Genomic DNA, 21,443 nt, shown 5'->3' with positions numbered 1-21,443 from the left:
AAAACCTACCGATTGATGTCAGTGGTCAGTGGCGTCCTCCGAGTGATACCTGCGACTACTGAAAGCATTTCTTATGCGCACTTCACCTGAGCGCTGGAGTGTACGCACTACTTGGCTGTGCCGTACAGCTCTCCAATCGGTGTTTTTGGGCTGAACGGCGTGTGGTTTCTCACCGAACAACACACGGTCCAAACCCAAAAACGCAACCGGAGAGCTATGAGCGCCAGGGTTTATTCAAGTACACACAGAGCACTGGGTTTACAACTCCGCATGGATAACAAACAAAAAAGTGACGACACGTGGCTTCTAAAACCTTGTACGCACAATTGAAAATGGGTAGGCGGTTACGCATGGAAGAATCTACTTGGCCGTTAAAAGTCATCAGTTTCATAACGACTGAACAACAAAACCACGTCGGTCTCAACTGCTGTGCTGCAGAGTACTCCGATGCGTTTCCGGGTAGCGTCGCGTGTCGCGTGGCGCTGCGGAGGCGACGTTTCGCTCCCCTTGTCGGGGGCTTCTTCAGCGCAGGAAAAGGATTTGAAGGAGCTCCAAAGCACGCGGAGTGGGACGCCGGAACACCGCGCCGAGCGAACACGCGGCACGACAAGAGCGCGGTGCCGCACAGCCCCGTTAGCTGGAACGCGGCGGGCACACTCGTGTATCGAAATCAACATCAGGTAATTGATCTATACCGGTGGAAACTCGACGAGCTAGCGAGCTCTTGCTCACAGCTGTCTCGTAGGCCTCGCAGATTTCCAATAGATGACACTGTGGAGCGCAACGGCTAAATATGCGTGCGCAGAGGTGAGGATTGCAGCGTACGAAGTGGCCCGCGAGTGGGCGCGCGGGGGGGGGGGGGGGGGGGAAACTCCATGGCACTGCCGCTTTACGAGCACCCCGGCGTGAATCTTTGGGCGCGGCAAACCTCGAGCCACCATCGGACGCTAAGCAACGGGGTGCGCGCTCCAAGAACAACAAGGTCCCGGAGAGGATGAGTGGGCGGGATGCAGGGGGAGGCACGGAGTGGGAAAGAGTGGTGGGGGAATGAGGAGGGGGGGGAGATGAGGTGAGGGGGTGAAGTGTAGAGCACAGGGGAATAGCCAAGAGGTCATGAAGTAGCGGTTGTGAGCGGGGAGACTTCTGGGGCGGGGGTGGTGGGGATGGGGCGATGAGTGGCAGGGGGTCGTGTGGCTGTGCAAGTGGTGTGGCTGCCCCCCCCCCTCCCCCCCATCTGACACCGTACCTTTCACGAAGAGGTTGGCGGGTGCCGAGTAGCGAGTTCCCACGCTGTTACTCGCCACGCATTCGTACTTGCCCTGGTCCATCTCCTGGCTGTTGTCGATCTGTAGGGCTCCTGTAGTATATGGAGGGTGCACGCGCACGCACGGACAGAAGGGAAAGACGTTCCCCGCGTCAAGTGGTTTCATCGACTGTTGGGAGGGCCAGGGGGGGGGGCTGTCAGTGAGCACACAGCGAGGCAGAGCGTGGAGCACGAGAGGGTGGTTGTGACCGATTTGAAGCTTTCGTGACTGCAGGAATCCATACTCTTTGGTTCTTTCGGTAATGTCACGTGGGTAGAAAATTAAAATAAAACCAAAAATAAAATATCACGACGTTTCGATCGCAACACAAACGGTCGTCTTCACTGGTTCAGCAGTTCTACTGCTTGTGTTGCGATCGAAACGTCGTGATATATTATTTTTTTTTTATTTTATTTTTCTACCCACGTGACTTTACCGAAAGAACCAAAGAGTAGGGTGGTTGTGGCCAGCAGTGTGGCACTGTTCACGTTCGCACACCGCGACAGCGATTAATCAAAGGCTGATTCAACCGAGGGGAAGCCCAGAACTTGATCAGATGTCTTAAAATCACCCGCGCCACTGATGCGAAGACATGGCCAGGACTCGAAGCGAGGTCTTTGGTTTGATAACGTGGTACCCTGACCTCTGTATCACCATTGCACCCACAACAACAACACACAAATGACAAATAATCACCGTGTAGCCTACACATGCTGTTTGGGCAAGTGCTGTTAGCGAGCACCTACGAAGGCAAACACGGCACACGAGGGGGTGGGTGGCCAGCACCACGCCCGGCCGCCTTTTTCTCCCCAGCGACGATGTTTACACACCGCACCAGGTACTCTTTTGAGGCTGAGTAGACCTAGGGGAGGCCCAGGACCGGTCACCGGTGTTGGTCATGAGCGGGCAATGAACTCGGCAGACCGGGTTCGTAGCGCGGTGTGCTGACCGCTGTACTACCGCTCCCCACAGTGACACACACACATACATGCATGCATACAAACACACACGTACAGACACAAGCCACATTGAAAAAAACATTTACACATACTTAGCATCTCTTACATTGAAAGAGTTCCCTCTCCATAGTTTGTCTGTAATAAACTGAGTCCATAGCTTGCATGATCTGAATGTAAATGCTTGTGATGTCTCCCTTCATCAATAGGCTCCATCTTGCTTGTACACGCTGATGAGTTCAATATTTATGACTGATATAATTGTATTTTTTGGGTGTCTCAGACTTTCATTCCGTTTTGAAATTGTGATTTTTTTTTATCTTGCCGTTATTGTTAAGCTGTTTACCATTCCGTGACCCCGTGTCTCCCTCGAAAGAAAGACTTGCAGCTTCGATGGGCTCTCAACTGGATACGAATGGAAAAAAAAAAACTTACTGCAGTAATCTTTTTTTCGGAGCATACACACATGACCCGCTCTTGATATACGGATTAGAAAAAATGTCAATGATGAAAGAGAAAAATGGCAAGAGAAAAAAAAGCTGACGAATAAATAAAGATGCGTGGAGAGGTGCATGCTGTGAATTGCACTGAGAGACGGAAGCAGCCACACCTGGATTACAGAAACACATCAGTCGGAGACGTCGTATTGACGGTTTAAAGCTTTCGTGACTGCAGGGATTCATATTCTTGGTTCTTTCGGTAAAGTCACGTAGAAGGGAAATAATACAATAATAATTGTTTAATATTTTAGTACTTTATTATTTCCCTTCTACGTGACTTTACCGGAAGGTCCAAGAATATATATCGTATTGACGGTTGGGAAATGCAAGCAGGCTTTGGCAGAGCACGTCACTAGAAAAAATTACTGATGTATGGATGTATGTTTAATTTCTTTCACGCCATACGTAGCCAACCGTGCCAATCGGAGGTGTGGGGGAAGGACAACAAACAAACACAAAACGGAGTTCTAAAGTAATGAGTTTTCAATCTAGATTTAAAAGTGCATAGCGACAGTGGCTTCCTAACGGTGGAAGGAAGAGCGTTCCAGACGGCCACAGAAGCGCATCTGAAAGCGCTCCATGCAGTGACCGTCTTTGTTCGATGGCTAGACAAGAAACCGCTGCAAGGATGAATGCATATTCTTAGGTTTTTTCGGTAAAGTCACGTAGGTAAAAAAATAATAAATTAATAAAAGTAAAATAAAACAAAATAAAAATCACGACGTTTCGGAAGCAACACAAGCCTCCGTCTGTGTTGCTTCCGAAACGTCGTGATTTTTATTTTGTTTTATTTTACTTTTATTAATTAAAATTTTACCTACGTGACTTTACCGAAAAAACCTAAGAATATGAATCCTTGCAGTCACGAAAGCTTCAAATCTAGAATTAAAGGATGAATGCAGTTTTGCGTGATGGTTGATGCTCCTTGACGAGATGAGCAAGCTAATTGTGGTTCACTTGTGGCGAGCGCTTTTGTGTGCAATGAGCGCGACCTCGTAAAACGGTCCAGAGCTGCTCACGGAATGGAAGTAAAAGGAGGGATTGCGTGCAACAAGACACGCACTGAACAGATTGAACAATGAGATCGGCTGACAATGCAAGGAGGAAGTGTAACGACAGCATCGTGGAAGCGTGAGAGACGGCGAAGCCTTGGAGAGGCCTTTGTCCAATAGTGGAGAAATCACGGCTTGTGTGCGAGTGAAAAGTAAAACGTGAATCAAAAATGTCACTCAATAACGAAGGAAAAAAACAATTGAAACCTTGCAATACGGTACATATGGCATTCAGGCTTGGGATATCAGTGAATAACAGATTATATAAATTACTGAATTGTACTTTACAGACTGTTGTTAATCCACTGCCAGATGAAGGACTCCCCACGCCACGACGGTCATGACTATTACTACGATTTTGATGTTACCAGGTAACGCTCACTGAGCTGTAGAGCTCTTTTAAATCCTTTATATTAAGTTCACTTGCTTGCTTGTTTGCGCGCTTACGACCGTGCAAATCTTTCGGTCGTTTTTTAACCCACTTCCCGTGATCCAATCGAGCTGACATTTTGCACACAGACTCGTTGTGCGTGACAATTTATTTTCGTGAAAACATTTTTCCCAAAATTTTCCACTTTTTAGGAAAAAAAAAAGTCATATTTAATTTAAAATACCAATGTGATAAAAATGAAACTCTTACTCAAGAAAAACAGAAATGAATAATAATATAAAACCGATGCCACGCATAAAAAGGATTTATAGTGAAAAACTTAGTTTTTACGGGTTAATTTTTTTAGAAGCGACTTGGCCACAAATGATAGCTTCAATGAAGCGGCTTATCGTCGTGTGGAAGTGTATAGCAGCCAAACACTCTGAATGCAATATTCTGAATGTGGAGGGGAAACATTGGAGGACCTGTAAAAAAATACACACGAGCACAGGACATGCAAACTCCAAATATACAGCAGGCGTCAGGGTCGGGATCGAACCCATGATCTCCTGTATACCAGGCGAGGTAGTTAACATCTCATAGCCACCGGGGCGCCCCAAGGTGGAGGCTGTTTGATCATCCTTCAAATGCTGGTCAGTATGGGATGGTGAGAGGGTTGGTTTCGAACTGAATTCAGGCTGATAGGTTCATAGGTCACTACCCATTTGCACTTCTCCCTGAGTACGAGCAACGACTCATGGATGGTTACTCAGAAGCACATTCCCAAGATTTGAATAACATAGATGTTTTAGTTACATAGATGTATGTACATCCCGATAGGTGCATCCATTAACCGATGTACAAGCTGGTAAGTGTTTGTACAAATGTAACAGTCAACTAAATCTGCTCGAGACATATATATATATTTTTAGCAATGAACATAACACTTTATTTTTGTGTTTGCTGCGAGTAAACAGATGTGGAATTAAGGCTGAAATTCTACTCCTAGTGCATCGTGTATCTTTTTTTTTTGCTGCTGCTGCTGCCAAAATATCAGCACGGGGTAGCAGCTTTTCCTGAACTCTGCACCACCCGAGTCCCCAGAGCGTCGCGAAATAAAAATAAATAAAAAGAACGACTTTTAAAGCACTAAGAACACAGACGGGGAGAGAATCGCGGAGCTGCCCGCATCGCTGTAAAATGTCAAGCGAGGGCAGCGAAAGAAACGCACGTGGAGACCCCTGGGGGTGACTGGCAGAAGGAGGCAGCAATGAAGAGAGGTGAGAGTCGTGGTGGTGGTGGAGTGGGGAAGAGTATTTAAGACAGAGAGAGGAGAATGAAGGAGAGCAAAATAAAATACAAAGTCGGGGGAAGCAGAAAAAAGGCGGCGAGGGTGAAGGAGATGGAAGGAGCGTGCCGACATTAAGAATTAATATTTTTTTAATTGCCAACATTCATATGCCTGGCTGTGTATGGCTGGAAGCTGCAGCACACAGAGCCTGAGTGGGTGGGGTGGGGAGAGATCTGGAGCCATGAGGTGGACGAGCAGCGACCGACAAAGTGTTGACGACGTCAGGGCAGCGCCGTTGGCTGGCTGCACCACGCTTCGTTTCATACGACGGTGACAATTACGCAGGGAGTGAGAACGTGGGAAGGCGAGCGGCCAGCGAGAGGAGAGATGGTGGCTTTCGAGCCGCGACCCTCACTGCCTACCTCATCGATCCTTGACCGGCAGAGGGGAGGAGAAGCACTCGCCCCTCGTGCTCCTAAGCTCACCCCCCCCCCCCCCACAAACAAATCCGTGAAATAGGGGGCAAGACATCTTACAAATGACCAAGCCGTTACCAAAAGGATGCATGCACCCCCCCCCCACCCATCGCTTTGTGTCGGAGGTGAATCAACCCCGCTGTCGCTGCTGTACACCGCCAGCTTTCCTGCTCTGCCCATGCTCTCCCTAAAATCTCCCCCTGCTCTGCCCATGCTCTCCCCAAAATCTCCCCCAGCTCTGCCCATGCTCTCCCCAAAATCTCCCCCTGCTCTGCCCATGCTCTCCCTAAAATCTCCCCCTGCTCTGCCCATACTCTCCCCAAAATCTCCCCCACGCTCTCCCCCTGCTCTCCCCCACGCTCTCCCCAAGTCCCATGGTCGCTCCTGCCAACGGCACCGTGAGCTCAGATTGTTTTTCGCCATTAAAGACACCACATTTGCATATCAGTTGCATCCCCCAAATTTATTAGACGTCGGAGATTCATGGTAGGATAGCGTGTATTTGACTTACAAATTTTCGAACAGGTCTCTCAATGCACGCGGATAACTTAGGGGGCACAATATCCGTCAAAACAAAGCTGCTTGGTGGCGGGTGCGGTGGGGGTGGGAAGGAGGTTTTAAATAATAAACGGTTATCTGTACATCAGCGGCACGCTCGGAATATGAAAGGGAATTATGATTCACTCGTGGGACAATAGAATAATCAGGAGCCGGGTCCCACGCAGAGGCAGCTCTCAATCGGCAGATCTCGACCATTTATTTGTACACAGGAATCTTTAGAGACGCCGCCCCTAGCCCCGTTCCCAACGCCGCCGTCCGATGCAAACGACTTAACGACTCTCTCACTCTCTCTGGCACTCCGCTGGAATGGGGAAAACAAAAACATATCAGGCCGCTGTTCGAGGGTTAATTTGATGCGTTTTATCAAACCATCTCGGCTTGCGTGTAGGAAATTAACCGGCGGGCCATTACTATTCATGGGGGCGCGCTGACCCACTTTAAAAATTCCTCACTCAAGACGGAGAAAATTCACTTGAGCGTCATGGGGGAGGATTGATAATGCCGTGGCGGCGGGGGGGGGGTGCAGGGTGGGAGTAGCCGCTGGAGCAGTGCATGGAAGCGGGGAGTTGGATAGAGAGAGCGCGGATAAAGGTGAAAGGTGGCGGATGAGACAGCGGCGTTTCTGTTCTCCCTCATTTACTCTCGCGAGCGAGACTTCTGGCTTACATGCGCGTGCACGTGGGAGCGTTAATTGCGCAAAAAAAAAAAACGCTTTGCAACAACCCAAAAAAAAATTATGCATTCTATTCCCCCCTCCTCCTCCTCCTCTCCTTTCGCTTTTGGTCCTTGCTCTTATCGTGGTTTATTCGAGTCCACGGGGAGGGAAACTCCGGTGGCTACAAACTCAGAGTGGCCGAGTGCCTGCGAGACCCGGCTTGAGGATGCATATTAACACACGCATAGGAAATTGCGGCCACTCACGCACGCTCACATGCACTTAGGCAGATGTGCGTACGCACTCGAGCACGTAGCAGCCCTACGCGCCGCCGGGCTCGCCTGAACGAGGCTTTTTATGCACCCCCCTGTGTCGGTGGAGAGCGCCGAGCAATAAGTCATGGGGACGCACGCACACAGCCGGAGGAGGTATTACAACACAGACTTGGAAGCACACAATTCACACGCACACTCACGCACGCGCACACTCACGCACGCGCACACTCACGCACGCCCACACGCACATAAAGATTCCCAGCACAGCTTCAGCAGACTGTTGGGGCAAGTGCTGTTAGCGTGTACCTATGAAGGCCGGCACGGCACAAAAGGCGGTGGGTGGCCAGCATCACGCTCGGCCACCTTTGTCTCGCCCAGTGGCAATGTTTTGCCGCACCAGGTACTAATTTGAGGCTGAATCGACCTAGGGGAGGCCCAAAACCGGTTCTGAGAATCATCACCGGTGTTGGCCGTGGGAGGGAATCGGACTTGGGCCGTCGGGTTCGTGGCGCAGCGCGCTAACCACTGCGCCGCCGCTCCCCACGACGCACGCGCACACGTGCACACAACCGGGTAGGGATGGACTCCGAAGAGGGAGCACGCTTGGGTGAGCGCGCGTCGTTGTACACGCACCCGACCCAGGGCAAGGCTCACACGTGCACACGGCGGAACGCGGGGACGCTTGCGAGGGAAGGTGCGCGCGATTACTCTGACGCCGCTCCGCCATTCTCTCGCGTCGTTTTTCAGAGGAGAAACCGCACCGCGTTCAGCAGGGCCTCTGGTTGGCAATCTCGGACGTGCCGTTGGTCGCCTGTGCTCCTCGAGGGGTTTTATGTTGTTTCGATTTAAAGCTTTCGTGACTGCAGGGATTCATATTCTTGGTTCTTTCGGTAAAGTCACGTAGAAGGGAAGTAATAAAATAATAAAAATAATAATAATAAAACATAATAAAATAATTTATTATGTTTTATTTTTATTATTTTATTACTTCCCTTCTACGTGACTTTACCGAAAGAACCAAGAAGATGATTTTATTTTGTTGTCAAGTTTTTTTTTTTGAGACCGCCGGAAAAAACAAAGCCCCGGAGATTTTCCATTTAACAACATCTGCGTGTGCGTGTGTCGAGGAAAAAAGTAAAAGATAACTCCAGTTGTTTCGGAGAGTGCCGAAGATATTGCATCTTTGCCTCGGATGACCCCCACCCACCCCCGACCCCCCTACCCCTCCAAGGCTGCGGTGCAATTGCAAGTTCCCACACGCCGTCATGCAAATGACTTTCACTTCTGCATCCAAATCATCTCTCTCCTCTCTCCTTCCTCCTCCGCCCAACGCGCACAGGACGAGGGAGAACAAAAAAACATCTACCGTGAGATAGCACCAAAAAAATAAATAACAACCACAACGTGGATTTATTATTATGAATGATTAACATCGATACATTTAGCGGGGCGTGGGATTTGTTGGGTTTGTAGTAAAGTAAGCGGAGGACACACGTATTTAAAGTTTACAATAATTCCTTCTAGGCTGTCGCCAGGCGCGGATACAAGTGTGTGCGCGCGTGTGAGTGTGTGCGCGCGTGCGAGTGTGTGCGTGCGTGCGAGTGTGTGCGCGCGTGCGAGTGTGTGCGCACGTGCGTGTGAGTGCGCGCGTGAGTGTGTGTGCCCGCGTGCGAGTGTGCACGCGTGTGAATGTGTGCACGCGTGTGAATGTGTGCGCGCGTGAGTGTGTGTGTGCACGTGCGTGTGAGTGTGTGCATGTGAGTGTGTGTGCGTGTGAGCGTGTGAGTGCGTGCGTGTGAGTGTGTGCATGTGAGTGAGTGCGCGCGTGTGAGCGTGTGCGTGTGAGTGTGTGCGTGTGAGCGTGTGCGTGCGGCAGTCCCGCGGTTAGCGCACTGCGATACGAACCCGGCGACCCGAGTTCGATTCCTGCTCACCGCCAATAATTTTGCCAGATATTTGAAGCAGTCCTGAAGCCTGCCCTTGGTCGACTCAGCCTTAAATGAGTGCCTGGTGCGGTGTGTAAACATCAGCACTGGGGAAACAAAGGCGGCCAGGGCGTGGGTGGCCAGTCTTGTGCCGTGTCAGCCTTCATATGTACTCACTCACAGCACTTACCCCAACAGTCTGTTAAAGACTACACAGGCGAATATGTGTCTTTGTGCATGTGACAGTGCATGTGACAGTGCATGTGACAATGCGTGTCACTGTGCGTGTGCGCGCATGTGTTTGCAGTTCTCACCTCGTATTGGCGTGGAGCCTGCAACGGGGGCCAGCGTGCGAGAAAAGGAAAAAAACAGAGTGCAGGGTTAGAGCCACGGAGACACCGGCCGGACATCACTCCCATGCACACAGGCAGCAGGCAACAGCGACCCAATCATCCCTCATGCAAAAACGATGGGAAATAAAAATATATATATATTAAAAAAAGCAACACGGTCAGGTGCAATCGTGAAGATCCATTAGGATAACGCAGGGGAAAATGCTTCGGCCTGGAACGCACGAGCACTGGGGGAGCGCACAGCAAAGGGACGCTGGTTAGGAGCCGGGGGGGGGGGGGGGGAGTGCGGCGTGGGGTTTCTTTGGCGCTGGGATCGCACGAGCAGGGAGGGAGGCCAGCTCGAGTCGGAGGAAGGAGCGGCGCTAGCAGTAGGAGGCACTGCACTTGGGACGCAGGGATGACAAGGTGGGGAGGGATTGATGCTTTTCGGCGAGTTGACCTTCTGAGCAAATCAGAGGGAGAGGCAGGACATTGCTCAGGGGTTGGCGAGCCCTACGCACTCACTGCTCGGTGTGCTGTGTGACAGATTGAGCGCCGCTGGCCAACGTGTTGCGTGCTGCGTTCGACACTTCGCGTGGCCTCAAGGTGCACATGGCCTGGCACAGGCGTCGTGGTGACGTCACCTGCCACTTAGTGGCGAATGGCGGTTGTTGTTGTTTATATATACATCGCGGTGGAGCGAACATCAGCCTTACAGCATATTCTTCTTAGCCTAATGAGCAGTGGCGATTATATAGGGCTAGCTGGAGGGAAGTGTAACCTCATGTGGCCCCCATAAGATACCTTAAATGTTGTCCCCCATTTAGAGGCAGCCTCTCAGGGTGGCTGGGCAGACGGGCATTTAAGTTTACATAAGTAATCGTCACCGCCAATGTACGTATGTATGTACGTTGAACTTCTTTCGCACCGTGCGTGGACAACCGTGCTAATCTGAGGCGGGGAATGCCATTGGTGCCACCAGACCTCACCCTCATTCACGTCTTTTCACCAGACTTTGACACCTGACCTCAAACAAAAATTAGCTTTGTAATTATCCCACCGATGGAGTTTTACATTGCGATTGCAGACATCGATGGCCGTCCGCCGTATCATGCGGTGCACCAATTGCGACTTCTCTGTGCCCATCATCATCATCACCATCATCGTCCCCATTTTCCATGTCTTCACATCACCACTGCCAGTCGGTCAGCAAGAGCGCCGACAGTATAAACCTGGGGGCTGTGGTGCCCGCCAGAGCACAGTGTCCGTTCGTGTGCCTGCGTATCCTGAGTGCGCACGCGCGTGCGTGTTTGTGCGCGTGTGTGTGCGTGTGTGTGTGCGTGTGTGCGCGTGTGTGTGCGTGTGTGTGTGTGTGCGTGTGTGTGCGTGTGTGTGCGCGTGTGTGTGCGTGTGTGTGTGCGTCCGTGTGTGTGCGCGTGTGTGTGTGTGCGTGCGTGTGTGTGTGCGTGTGTGCGTGCGTGCGTGCACGCCGCGGTGCGAGCGGGAGTCACGCGCGCCCACGACGTCCGCGGCGCACCGTCGCCCTATCTGCCGGCAGCATGCTCACGTGTCCAGGGGAACACGCCCTGTGGTGGTGGTGGTGCACATGCACAAGTGCCCGCTTGCATTGCAGCACGGCATGCACGTGCGCCCGACTGCTCGTGCGCTCGCAGTCTCAAGGGGGGTGAAACGATTACATGCTCGAGTGCTCGTACACGCAACGTGCGTTCGTCGATGCACATTTGCACACATTGGGTTTCCTTGTGCAGCAGCAGCAGCATTCCAACACCCACACGTACACAGGGAGGACACTTCACTTATTTCTTTTACACCGATAATGTACGTCGCAAACAAAGAGCATTCACATGGCTTTAGCAGCCCCGCAGTTGTGTGTGTGTATATAGCATGTACAAAAACACGTGTATAGACCATACGATGCAACGTTACGAAAGCAGCTCTTTCCACGAGTAATCATGGGGCTTGTCGCGAGCCTCAGCAGTGGTGGAGGGGATTCCAGATGCCGCTCACGGGAGAAGGGCAGGGGGGGTTTCAGGGTGCAGTTCCACGACCTTGATCACATTGAAGCTCTTCCCCAACCGCTAACTGATTCACCAGCCTCAATTCTATGCACACCCATGGCCAATTAGAAAGCGAGCTTGCGCTGCTGCGGCCGTGTCGTGCGGGCACGTCATCGGGTCCGTGACGCGTCTTATTCAGCACGACGTCCGACGCTTCGGGAGCTTCCTGGCAAAACGACCGGAAATTTTGTGCCCGCGGAAGCTCCGAGCACGTCGAGAGAGAAACGTCGGACGTCCCGCCGAACGCGACAACGCGGCGGCTCGCAGATACGCAGCGCCAGAGAGCAGTGGGACGGGAACTCACCGCGGTGACGCCACCACGAGCAGGCACGAGCACCGGACCGCTCTCCGCAAACGATAACTCCCCACGAATGACTCAAACGTGTTGTGGTTTTAACGAGCTTTCACACACCGGTTTAAAATGACAAGTGCGGGAGAGGGGGGGGCGCCCAGGGGGGGGGGGGGGGCGGAGAGGGATTTATGTTTAATTAAATTAGCTCTGTGCATCGCTCGGACACCTGCACCCTCCCACCACCTAGAGTTGCCAACTATCTTTGGAATTTTTCCTCCTGGCAATCATCCTCTTCCCCCCCGCCCCCACCTCCCCCCGCCGATGTAGCTGCCCTGAGGATTCAGTCGGTCTTCCCCGAGGACATTAAACATCCCAGTTTTGTGTCGGCTCAAGACGAACGCACTGACACGAACTTGTCCACCCTTTGGCTACCGTGAGCCATCCCCTCTCATTCTTCTGCCCACGCCCATGACACGGTCCGGTTATTTGCATCTTAGATGCGGGGCTGCGGCGTTTGGGAAAGCGTCTGTTTTTTTTAGTTTTGTTTATCCACGAATCTACCATAAAAAATACCCATCGCTTGGACTTCCTCTCTGCAGTCACCGTAGCTGGAGAGAGGGAGGGGGTGGGGTGGGGGTCTATGTCAGCGTCCCTCCGCTGTGACCGCTGGGCAATGCTTCGTTGGGGAGAAGACAGCGGGCGGGGAGGGCTCTGGACAGGGCAAACGGCCACGGTGCTGTTGCGCATGCCATGCAAGCGGAACACCGCACGGACGCTCTCCGACGCTCGTGCACTTACCACTGAGGGGTTCTGGGGGAAGGGGTTTGGTTTTTTTGTTGTTTTTAACACAAGACCCGCAACGAGAGGGAGAAAGAAACAGCACAAAATGTATTACAGGCCTGCAGAAATTACTCGCAATTAAGAAACGCGTCAAACCGCAAGCCTCCACGACAGATATATGACCTGGAGGGGGGGAAGTGGAGGAGGGGGGAGGAGAGGACGGGTGAGAGTGAAACATTAAGGCATTGCAAACATTAAAAATTACTCGTCGAAAGCAAGCCGGGGAAGTATTCATTCACATTAGTCAATCTGATGTATGTACTTAAATAATTATGCAATATATAGATATTAGTTGGGGAATGATATGCCGCCTCTATTAAAGAAATAAATCAAGTCCCCCTTCCACACCATTAATTTTCTCACGCACGCTTTTTCATATCCAGTACACACGATCGACAGTACAGAATATTTTATATGCAAATCGCGTGCCTATAGTAATGGATTTTTATCGCGTATACAATTTTGCGCTGATGTATTTATTGCATATATTGCATAATAACAGTATGTTATAGTTAGGCTCGCTCACACACACACAAACAGCATGACGTGAATGTTCCAGTACGTCATTAATGTGTATACTTTCTGTTTTGTATGCTTTATATTACGTGTGTCTTATTTACCGGTGTCAATCAAGACAGCGACGACTTCGCTCTGCACTTAATTGGCTTACATTCTAGATACGGGGATTAAAATATTAGCTCGACTGGCACAAAGCGAACATTGCCCACAGTGGGCCAGATTGGCTGGGAAAGTGCTGCCCCCTCCCCCCCTACTATGTTGGATTCATGTGATGACACCCCATAGCACCATCGAAGTAAAATTTGGAAAAATGTAATTTAAAAACATTGAATAGTTACAATCGTCAATGTCCTGTACATACGAGAGGACAACTAAGGCCGCATATCTACCCGCTGCTCGGCAAACTGAATTACCCGGTGATGGTCGGCATGAGACTGCCAGGACTGTGGACACATTTTCCAGAATGATGAACCCACAATTTACAAATATTTCATTACATGAAGCAATAAGGGCCTTCCTGCATGCGAGCTGTGTAAATTTTGCCAAACATATTATGACGACGATGTAAATTATAGGATTAGTTGCCCCAGTAAATAAGCAAATTAATAACAAAGCCTTCCACTTTAATTACGTTCAAAGTTTCCAACACGAGTGTTACTGATAATTCAACTTTATTGCAATAATGTTGGTGAAACATAGCACTTCGGTGCTATTTTTTTCCCGAAAAACTCAATAAAATTTCTAATTTAATTTCATCATGCATCCAGATATATATAAAACCCTATGAGACTGTGATAATGAAACGTAACTCGTCCAGTGGCGTTCCTAGGAAGCGCTTCATTTTGCGCTGCCAAAAAGTGTTAAGATGTGACAGTTGCATCGTGATTACACGGATGCAGATTGAGTCAGGGCTCAGATCATGCTTGTCTACATTGGCTCAGCGGTTAGAGCGTGCATCGTGCCACTGGGAGGTTGCACGTTCAAAGCCTGGTTGGAGCTTCACCACTCAGCTGATCGTCACTCGAGGGTCGATAAAATAGGTACCATCTCGTGGGGAGAGTCAACGGTGGCTGTCCGACGGATAGACATTACCCCGCTGTGGGAATATGGAATTTCCACCGCCAATTCGTGGCTGTGAATGGGAGATGGGCCGCTCATTTGAGCAGGAGCACACACTATCTGAAAGGTTCAGTAAAAACGGGCATGCCCGTCTGGGCACATAAACAAATGTGTACAACAGAGCAGGCATGTGACAATTTACCGTCTGGTCCTACCTCTCCCCGCCGGAGCCTTGATTCAAGTGTTCAATTAACTATTACAGTACTACGATTCGGGGGGTTGCAGATCAATGCAACACGACGTTATTTTGTTTGCCATTTGATTTTCACACTTTAATCTTGTAACACGAAAGTCGTTTGCATACACCTGTGAGGAATTGCAAATAATAATGAATCGCGTGTGCGAAATTTCGATGCGTGTTATCGTGAGCACAATGATTCATTGAGATCTGGAACGAACGGAGAGTGAGGCCACGCTGGAGCGGGGTCCAGGCTGCCACGTTGGCCAGGCTGCCACGTGGTCCAGGCTGCCACGTGGTCCAGGCTGCCACGTGGTCCAAGCTGCCACGTGGTCCAGGCTGCCACGTGGTCCAGGCTGCCACGTGGCCGCGCGTGTCTCTCTCTATCCCTCTCACGCTGTCTGTCAGCAGCGTGAATGAGTAAGATAGGAGTGTTGTGAACGAAAGACAAATAAAGACCGGATTCCAGAAGTCGCTTCTACGACCTTTATTATATTGGTAAGAATTAATCGCGTGTGCGAAATTTCGATGCGTGTTATCGTGAGCACAAGGATTCATTGCAATTGATAAACCGATGGATGATTTGCGCGCCTTGCACAGAGTGCTTGTTCTGTGACGGGTAGCAAGGACGCGTGGCTCAAATCAAGAGCGGTGCGTGTCACAGACAGTGCGCTGTAGTTTCGGAGTGGATGGGGGGGGGGGGCGATCTTTCTGAGTGCAATCTCGAATGGAAAAAAAGAAATCGCAATTTGGTAAATTTATGTATATAGATGTATACCGTGACGCCAGCACAAAAAAATTGCCTACTCTTTAGGAATAGCGTCATGGGATGTCTGCAGCCCACAGTGAAGCAGAATGTTTTATGGGTAACACAACCACCGTATTAATGGGGCATTAAACCTAAAAAACTTCCGCAGCAATCGACAAGCACACTACAGTCGGGCCACGTCAAACACCTAATCCGTGGAGGTAGTGCCAGTAAAATGTGTGTATGCGTGTTGACATTTCTTTTTCACCGTACGTAGCCCACCGTACTCATGGCAACACACGCACAGCTGATGTCTAAATGATCTCTCCCAGTCATATTCACCTCACAAACCAGATTAATTATGATTTATAGCAATCAATTTCTAAATTAGTATCAATGTTTTTTTTAAATAAATTTTAAAATTTAATTTTACTTGAACGAGGAGACATATTTTGACAAGAATTTGTATGGAAGGTATAATTAGGTTGTCAGTTGCCTCGTAAAAAAATGTACGAGATGAAAATTGACTTAATGACTGTGAGGGCTCTATAAAAAAAAAGAAACCAACGCTTGCACATATACCAACCCTTGCCCTCATTCGTTGGTTACATTATTCACTTATCAGAGTGGAAAAATACTACGCGTTTGCCTCACAATCATTAGGGAAGAATCTCTGGATCCTCCAAAAAAAGTTAGGAGTTAATCATGCAGCCTTGCCACTGCTTATGCAACGGTGCAAATGGTCGGATTCAAGTTTGACATGTTATTCAGGCTGAACACCCACAGTAAACAATGCATTAACACCCTCGCAAGGCCAGTGGGAAAAATATTGGCGTTGCGACCGCATGCTCAAAGAGCGTGCGACATTTATACAACAATCGTGCACACGCGTCCCGCGCATGCCCACGCATGTACACATAGTCCAACACGGTTATGCACCGCATGCAGGAACAAGTGAGTTCACAGATGCATACAAATTCAACGATCCCCTGTATAACCTCTGACAGACTCTGGGGGGAAAGCGCTGTTGGCGAGGACATTTGAAGGCCTGACTGGCACACGAGGGGGGTGGGTTGCCAGCAGCAAGCCCCGCCGCCTTTGTCTCCCCAGTGGCGATGTTTACACATCGCACCAGGTACTTTTTTCGAGGCTGAGTCGACCTAGGAGAGGCCCGGGACCAGCTCAGATATTCCTCACTGTTAATGGTCATGAGCGGGAATCGGACTCGGGTCGCCGGGTTCGTAGCGCAGCGCGCTAACCTCTACACTACCACTCCACACTCAAACACACACACGTACACACGCGTATATGCATGCACTGTACTCGATAGATGCGAAGGTGGAGACGTGACGCTGTCATAACAACCGTTTTGGCAACACAAACGTAGTGAAACGAACGGAGATAATTAGGACGATGCTACATCCCAGGAGCGTGAAAGCCAACCATCGCGTTTCTGCTCACCATGCCATGTGTAAGTAAACGAAGCAGTCCTATTTAAGAGCTGCCAAGTCGCTTGCCATAGGACATGCGTTCACCCGTCCAGGTTTAATGCACGCGTCACAATGCAAATTTCTACATAAGTAACGTTGGTTTATTTTTTAAGTGCGCTCGGTTATGTACGAGAGCCCCGCGAAAACTAGATCCTGTGGCACAAAGAATAAATACCAAATGCACGAGCCTCCATTTTTTTTTCAAAACATCACGAAACAAAGTGGAAATAATATTCGTGATAAAAGCATTTGGCAGTGGTGTGCACTCACAAATAATTAAAAACGCAACGCATTCGTCCATATCGAAGCCCTAAAGATCTCTCTTCTACCATTACTGATTAAGTCACCAATTATATAAAAATTGTTCTCTCCCTTCTTGAAGGCAAGTGTTACTGATGAACGTGTGCAGCTTTCTAAACTATAAACAAAACAAATTTCTTTCACCAGCTAAGGCCCACTGAGCTATGTAGCTCTTTTTCAGAAGTGACCTAACCACAAATCATAGGCCAACGAAGTGGCTTATCGCGTGGAAATGTACACAAGCCAAATCCTCGAAACGCACGTTTCGAAATGTGTAGAGAAAAACCAAAGGAAAAATCCGCGTCCCTACGGTGAGAGAGACATGCAAAAACTCCAGATACGCAGGAGTCAGCGTCAGGATCGAACCCCCGACCTCCTGCATACCCGGCGAGGTTAGTTAACATCTCGCCACCGCGGCGCCCAAACGCAACGGGACGGTCACTCGCGCGGATTTCCGACCACCCCTTCGAGTGAGCGCCCGGAGCCCATCGAGCCCTTCACCTGTGAGATCACGAGCGCGAGCGCCCACGGGCGAGCCGACGAGCGAGAGAGCGAGAGAGCCGCGCTGCGGCGGCGCGGGCTTGTGCATGAATTGTGCTCCGAGCTCGGCGTAAGCCACGAAAATTGCCTTTTGTTGCATATAGATAGGCTGGTTACATGACTGGCTGGCTGTGCGTGCCGCGCAAGGGGTCACACGATGCAATATCCCGGCGGCCACCTCCGGCCCCGCCCGTCACCGCCGCTGGCACCGTCGAGAATCGTCGCGCGTCGTCACGAGGTGGCGAGGTGGGTCCCACGCGCACACCGCGTCGCTCGCGTTTCACATTTAAATATTCCTCCGCTTTATCGCCGATTTTGTCCAATTTCGCTCCGGCAACGCGCGGCGCACCCCGTGAGCTTTTAGAGCGGCTGCCACCGGCCCCCGTCGCTGCGAGTGCTGCCACTTTTAGATGCTCGCAGCTTGGGTGCTTCAGGGGGTGCGGGTTCGGGGGGATTTTTCACGCTGCTTATACCGGAGTCTCCTCTTCTCCAACAACAACTTAACGCAGTTCATCCCCGACCCAAGCCCGATGTGAGTGCGCACACAAATACATTTCAAAATGAGAAATTGCAGCTCTGCCCCCCCCCTCCCCTCACCCCCCCGGCTCAACACCCTCATCAATTCTACCTTTCGCCGGCATTCGCTCGCCTTTCCCACAGGGATTGCGCACCGATATTTTTAACCTTTTCCAAAATCCAAAAATCTCACCCAGCAACAGCTGTTGACGATCGAGTTACCACCCGTCAAATCATCAACGCGCCCAGTTTTACTCCGGACGTGTAATTAAAAGGCGGTTAGGTGGAACGCCACAGCGAGACGGGAGATTCACGGGAGATTCGCGGGAACTAATGAAGGCCGCCGTTTGAAAACCGTTGCGTGCCTGCAACCGAGGAGGCGCGCGCCGTTCATATCCGCGAGTGTTTAATGGCGGCTCGGAGAGTCAAAGGGCCCGTGGTGTTCGTGTGTTTCAATTTGCGGTATCTCCCTGCATCTTCAGGAGCGCCCGATCGTCCGCCGCGACGCAACACACCGCGGTTGGCGTAGAGCTCGTCAGGATAACAGAAATCCGGCAATGCCAGGCGAACCCTCCTCCTTCCCTCCACGAGTGCATCTTGGGGGCACCATTCAAACGCGCGCACACTCCAACCTCTCCCACTCCGGCAGCTCGTCTGTGCCCTTTAAAAATCCATGACTGTACTTGCACCTGGAACGTGGTTTCTCTCTCAAACCTCGTTGGGCATGCGCGGGGTTTGCGTTGCTTCCGTTGCGATGCTGCCCAAGCAGGATGCGTCCCCCTGTAATTAACCCCCGGTTAATGACCGCCAGAAGTATTTATCCGGAAAAGAAAAATCGCTCCACTTATTTTACGTTTGCGGCATTGACCCCCACACGACCGAACATTAAGAGACACGCCGTACCTTTTAATCAGCACACTCCGTGGGCACACAAAAAGACTATTAAACACCTTACCCCAACTTCCCCAAATAATGAACCCGGTAAGTAATGTCAATCTTCATTTGAAGCTTTCGTGACTGCAGGAATCCAAGTCGCGTAGATACGCGATTTGCCCGAAAGAGCCAAAGAATACGGTAAGTAATTATTTTACGCAGATAATTGAAATACAGGAACATCAACACTTGATGTCCAATCTGCTCACCACGAGGCACAGAAACAGTTTCGCGGCCGAATGGAGCCCCGCCCCATGCTAAGGGCCGGCTCGCGTCCACACCACGAGGCAACCGAGCGGCGCCCGTTCGGCCGGCTGGACTCTGCCGATGGGACTCCGTGGTCGCGCGCGCGTACGGCGGCGGCTGAGCGTGCGGCGTCTTACCGGCGACCAGCAGCTTGATGCGGCCCGCGTTCTTGCTCGTGTCGACGGGCAGGAAGTCCTTGTACCAGGAGATCTCGGGCTCGGGCTGGCCGCTGACGGCGCACAGCATCGTGGCGGTGCGCGAGCGCTCCACCACCTTCAGCTGGGGACCCATCTCTATCACCGGAAAGCCCTGCGGGAGCTTGTCATCTGTGGGAAAGGTGAGAGGGGGGATGGAGCGGGAGCGGGGAGAAGGACCGTGTGTTTACCGAGCTCGTATATTCGCAACACTGTTTTCGATGCGACGGTGCTCATGGCCGGGTTCAAGTTTGGCGTGTTGATCGGACTGAAAAACGCACAGCAAACAACGCGTAAAAATCCTCGCTAAGGCTAAGTGGGAAAATTCTTGGCATTGCGACCGCGTGTTCAGAGAGCGTGCGACCTACTAGCTTAGCACACCAATATTATCAAGCAGCATGTGTTTAAGTGAACAAATGCTTCTGGGTTGTCAGATGTCATTGAATAAAAAGTACTCCCGGCAAACTACAGTAAGAGTACTCACGTCAAGTTTATCGACTTACCTCTGATGCAATTTAAATTAAGTTGTGACACGCTGTACGTGTCTGATGATTGCTAAAGGCGTACCCACATGTGGGTGGAAAGCACCAAATCTAATTAAGATAAAGATCGTACGTGTCCTTGTATGTGCATCGTGCATGACATGCAGAGAGAAATGCTAATTCAAAAAAAAGATATAAATCTTGCGCAGAAGTGTGTGTTCCACGTGTGAGTGTGTGTTCCACGTGTGTGTTCGTATATTCTACGTGTGAGCGTGTATTCCACGTGTGTGTGTGTATTGCACACCATGTAGAGACAGCAATGATTCAAATCAAGATGGAGATCTTGTATGTATGCACGCACGTGTGTGTGTGTCCCTTGCGACAGTGAGCGATGAATCTAATTAATACAGAGATTTTGTATGTAGGTGTGCTGACAACATGCTGTTGAGTGAAGAGTCAAATTAATATAGGGATTTGCTAATAGTATTATTATTTTAATTGCTTATCCAGGAAAGCTTCACTGAACGAGTCATGCTTGATGTGTTTAAATGTCAATTTGCATATATTTTTACTTGGAAAATTTGGACCAAGATGCCAGCACACAATGGCCTACTCTTGTGAATGAAGTCACCGTACCTATTACGTCCATTGTGAAGCGAACGTTCGCGTATTATTCATGCGGTTATACACCCGCCGTATTAATCAGGGTGGCCCCTGGATTCGAACCGTGAACCCCTGCAACACGAGGCGAACGCACCAACGCCAGGACCACGTCACTGCCCCTGTTGGTGGCATGGACGTGGTCAGGGGGTTTTTGTGCTGCTTCCGCTTGTGTGGATGTGGGGAGCCAGGAGACCGTGGCGCACAAGTACGTCAGGGGTGTGCCGGGCGGTAGGGCTGAACGATTTGGGGAAAATATATAATTGAGATTTTTCTGACAGATATTGCGCTTTGATTTGCGATTACATCTTTTTTTAAGTCAAGCTTCAGTTCAATATTCACTTTGTAATAGATTTAAAACATGTGATGGAGCATTACCACATGATGCCATGAAAATGTAAACTGCTCTATATATTCTAATGTAAGGATGAGAACTTAAAAGATATGAATTGCTTCAAATATGTATTTATTAAAATGTGTTCATTGAAATAGAACAATCAAACAAATAATTGTTAAGTTAAATAAATAAATAAAGTTGTAATACAAAAATAAAACAATTCCAATAATAAAGTAACAGGACTTTTCAAAAAAAATCGCAGCCTTTGCGATTT

At 50.1% G+C, this 21,443-nt stretch overlaps 1 protein-coding gene across 2 annotated transcripts in view; it reads right to left on the bottom strand.

Moving 5' to 3' along the window:
* The window catches only part of LOC133351908 (receptor-type tyrosine-protein phosphatase delta-like), a 440,533-nt gene that overhangs the window by 117,076 nt on the left and 302,014 nt on the right, over window positions 1–21,443 (bottom strand). For both annotated transcript variants that reach the window (XM_061567497.1, XM_061567498.1), the window contains 3 exons: window positions 19,634–19,822; window positions 9,680–9,697; window positions 1,247–1,357 (listed from right to left, as the gene is read on the bottom strand). In XM_061567497.1, the coding sequence (XP_061423481.1) occupies window positions 1,247–1,357; window positions 9,680–9,697; window positions 19,634–19,822 (318 nt within the window). The remainder of the gene's footprint in view (window positions 1–1,246; window positions 1,358–9,679; window positions 9,698–19,633; window positions 19,823–21,443) is intronic.

Source organism: Lethenteron reissneri, chromosome 39, assembly GCF_015708825.2.
Source record: "Lethenteron reissneri isolate LAM-NWPU_2019-01 chromosome 39, ASM1570882v1, whole genome shotgun sequence".
Lineage (NCBI taxonomy): Eukaryota > Metazoa > Chordata > Hyperoartia > Petromyzontiformes > Petromyzontidae > Lethenteron > Lethenteron reissneri.
The sequence above is the reverse complement of the archived record's forward strand: the minus strand, read 5'-3'. Positions and strand labels throughout refer to the sequence as shown.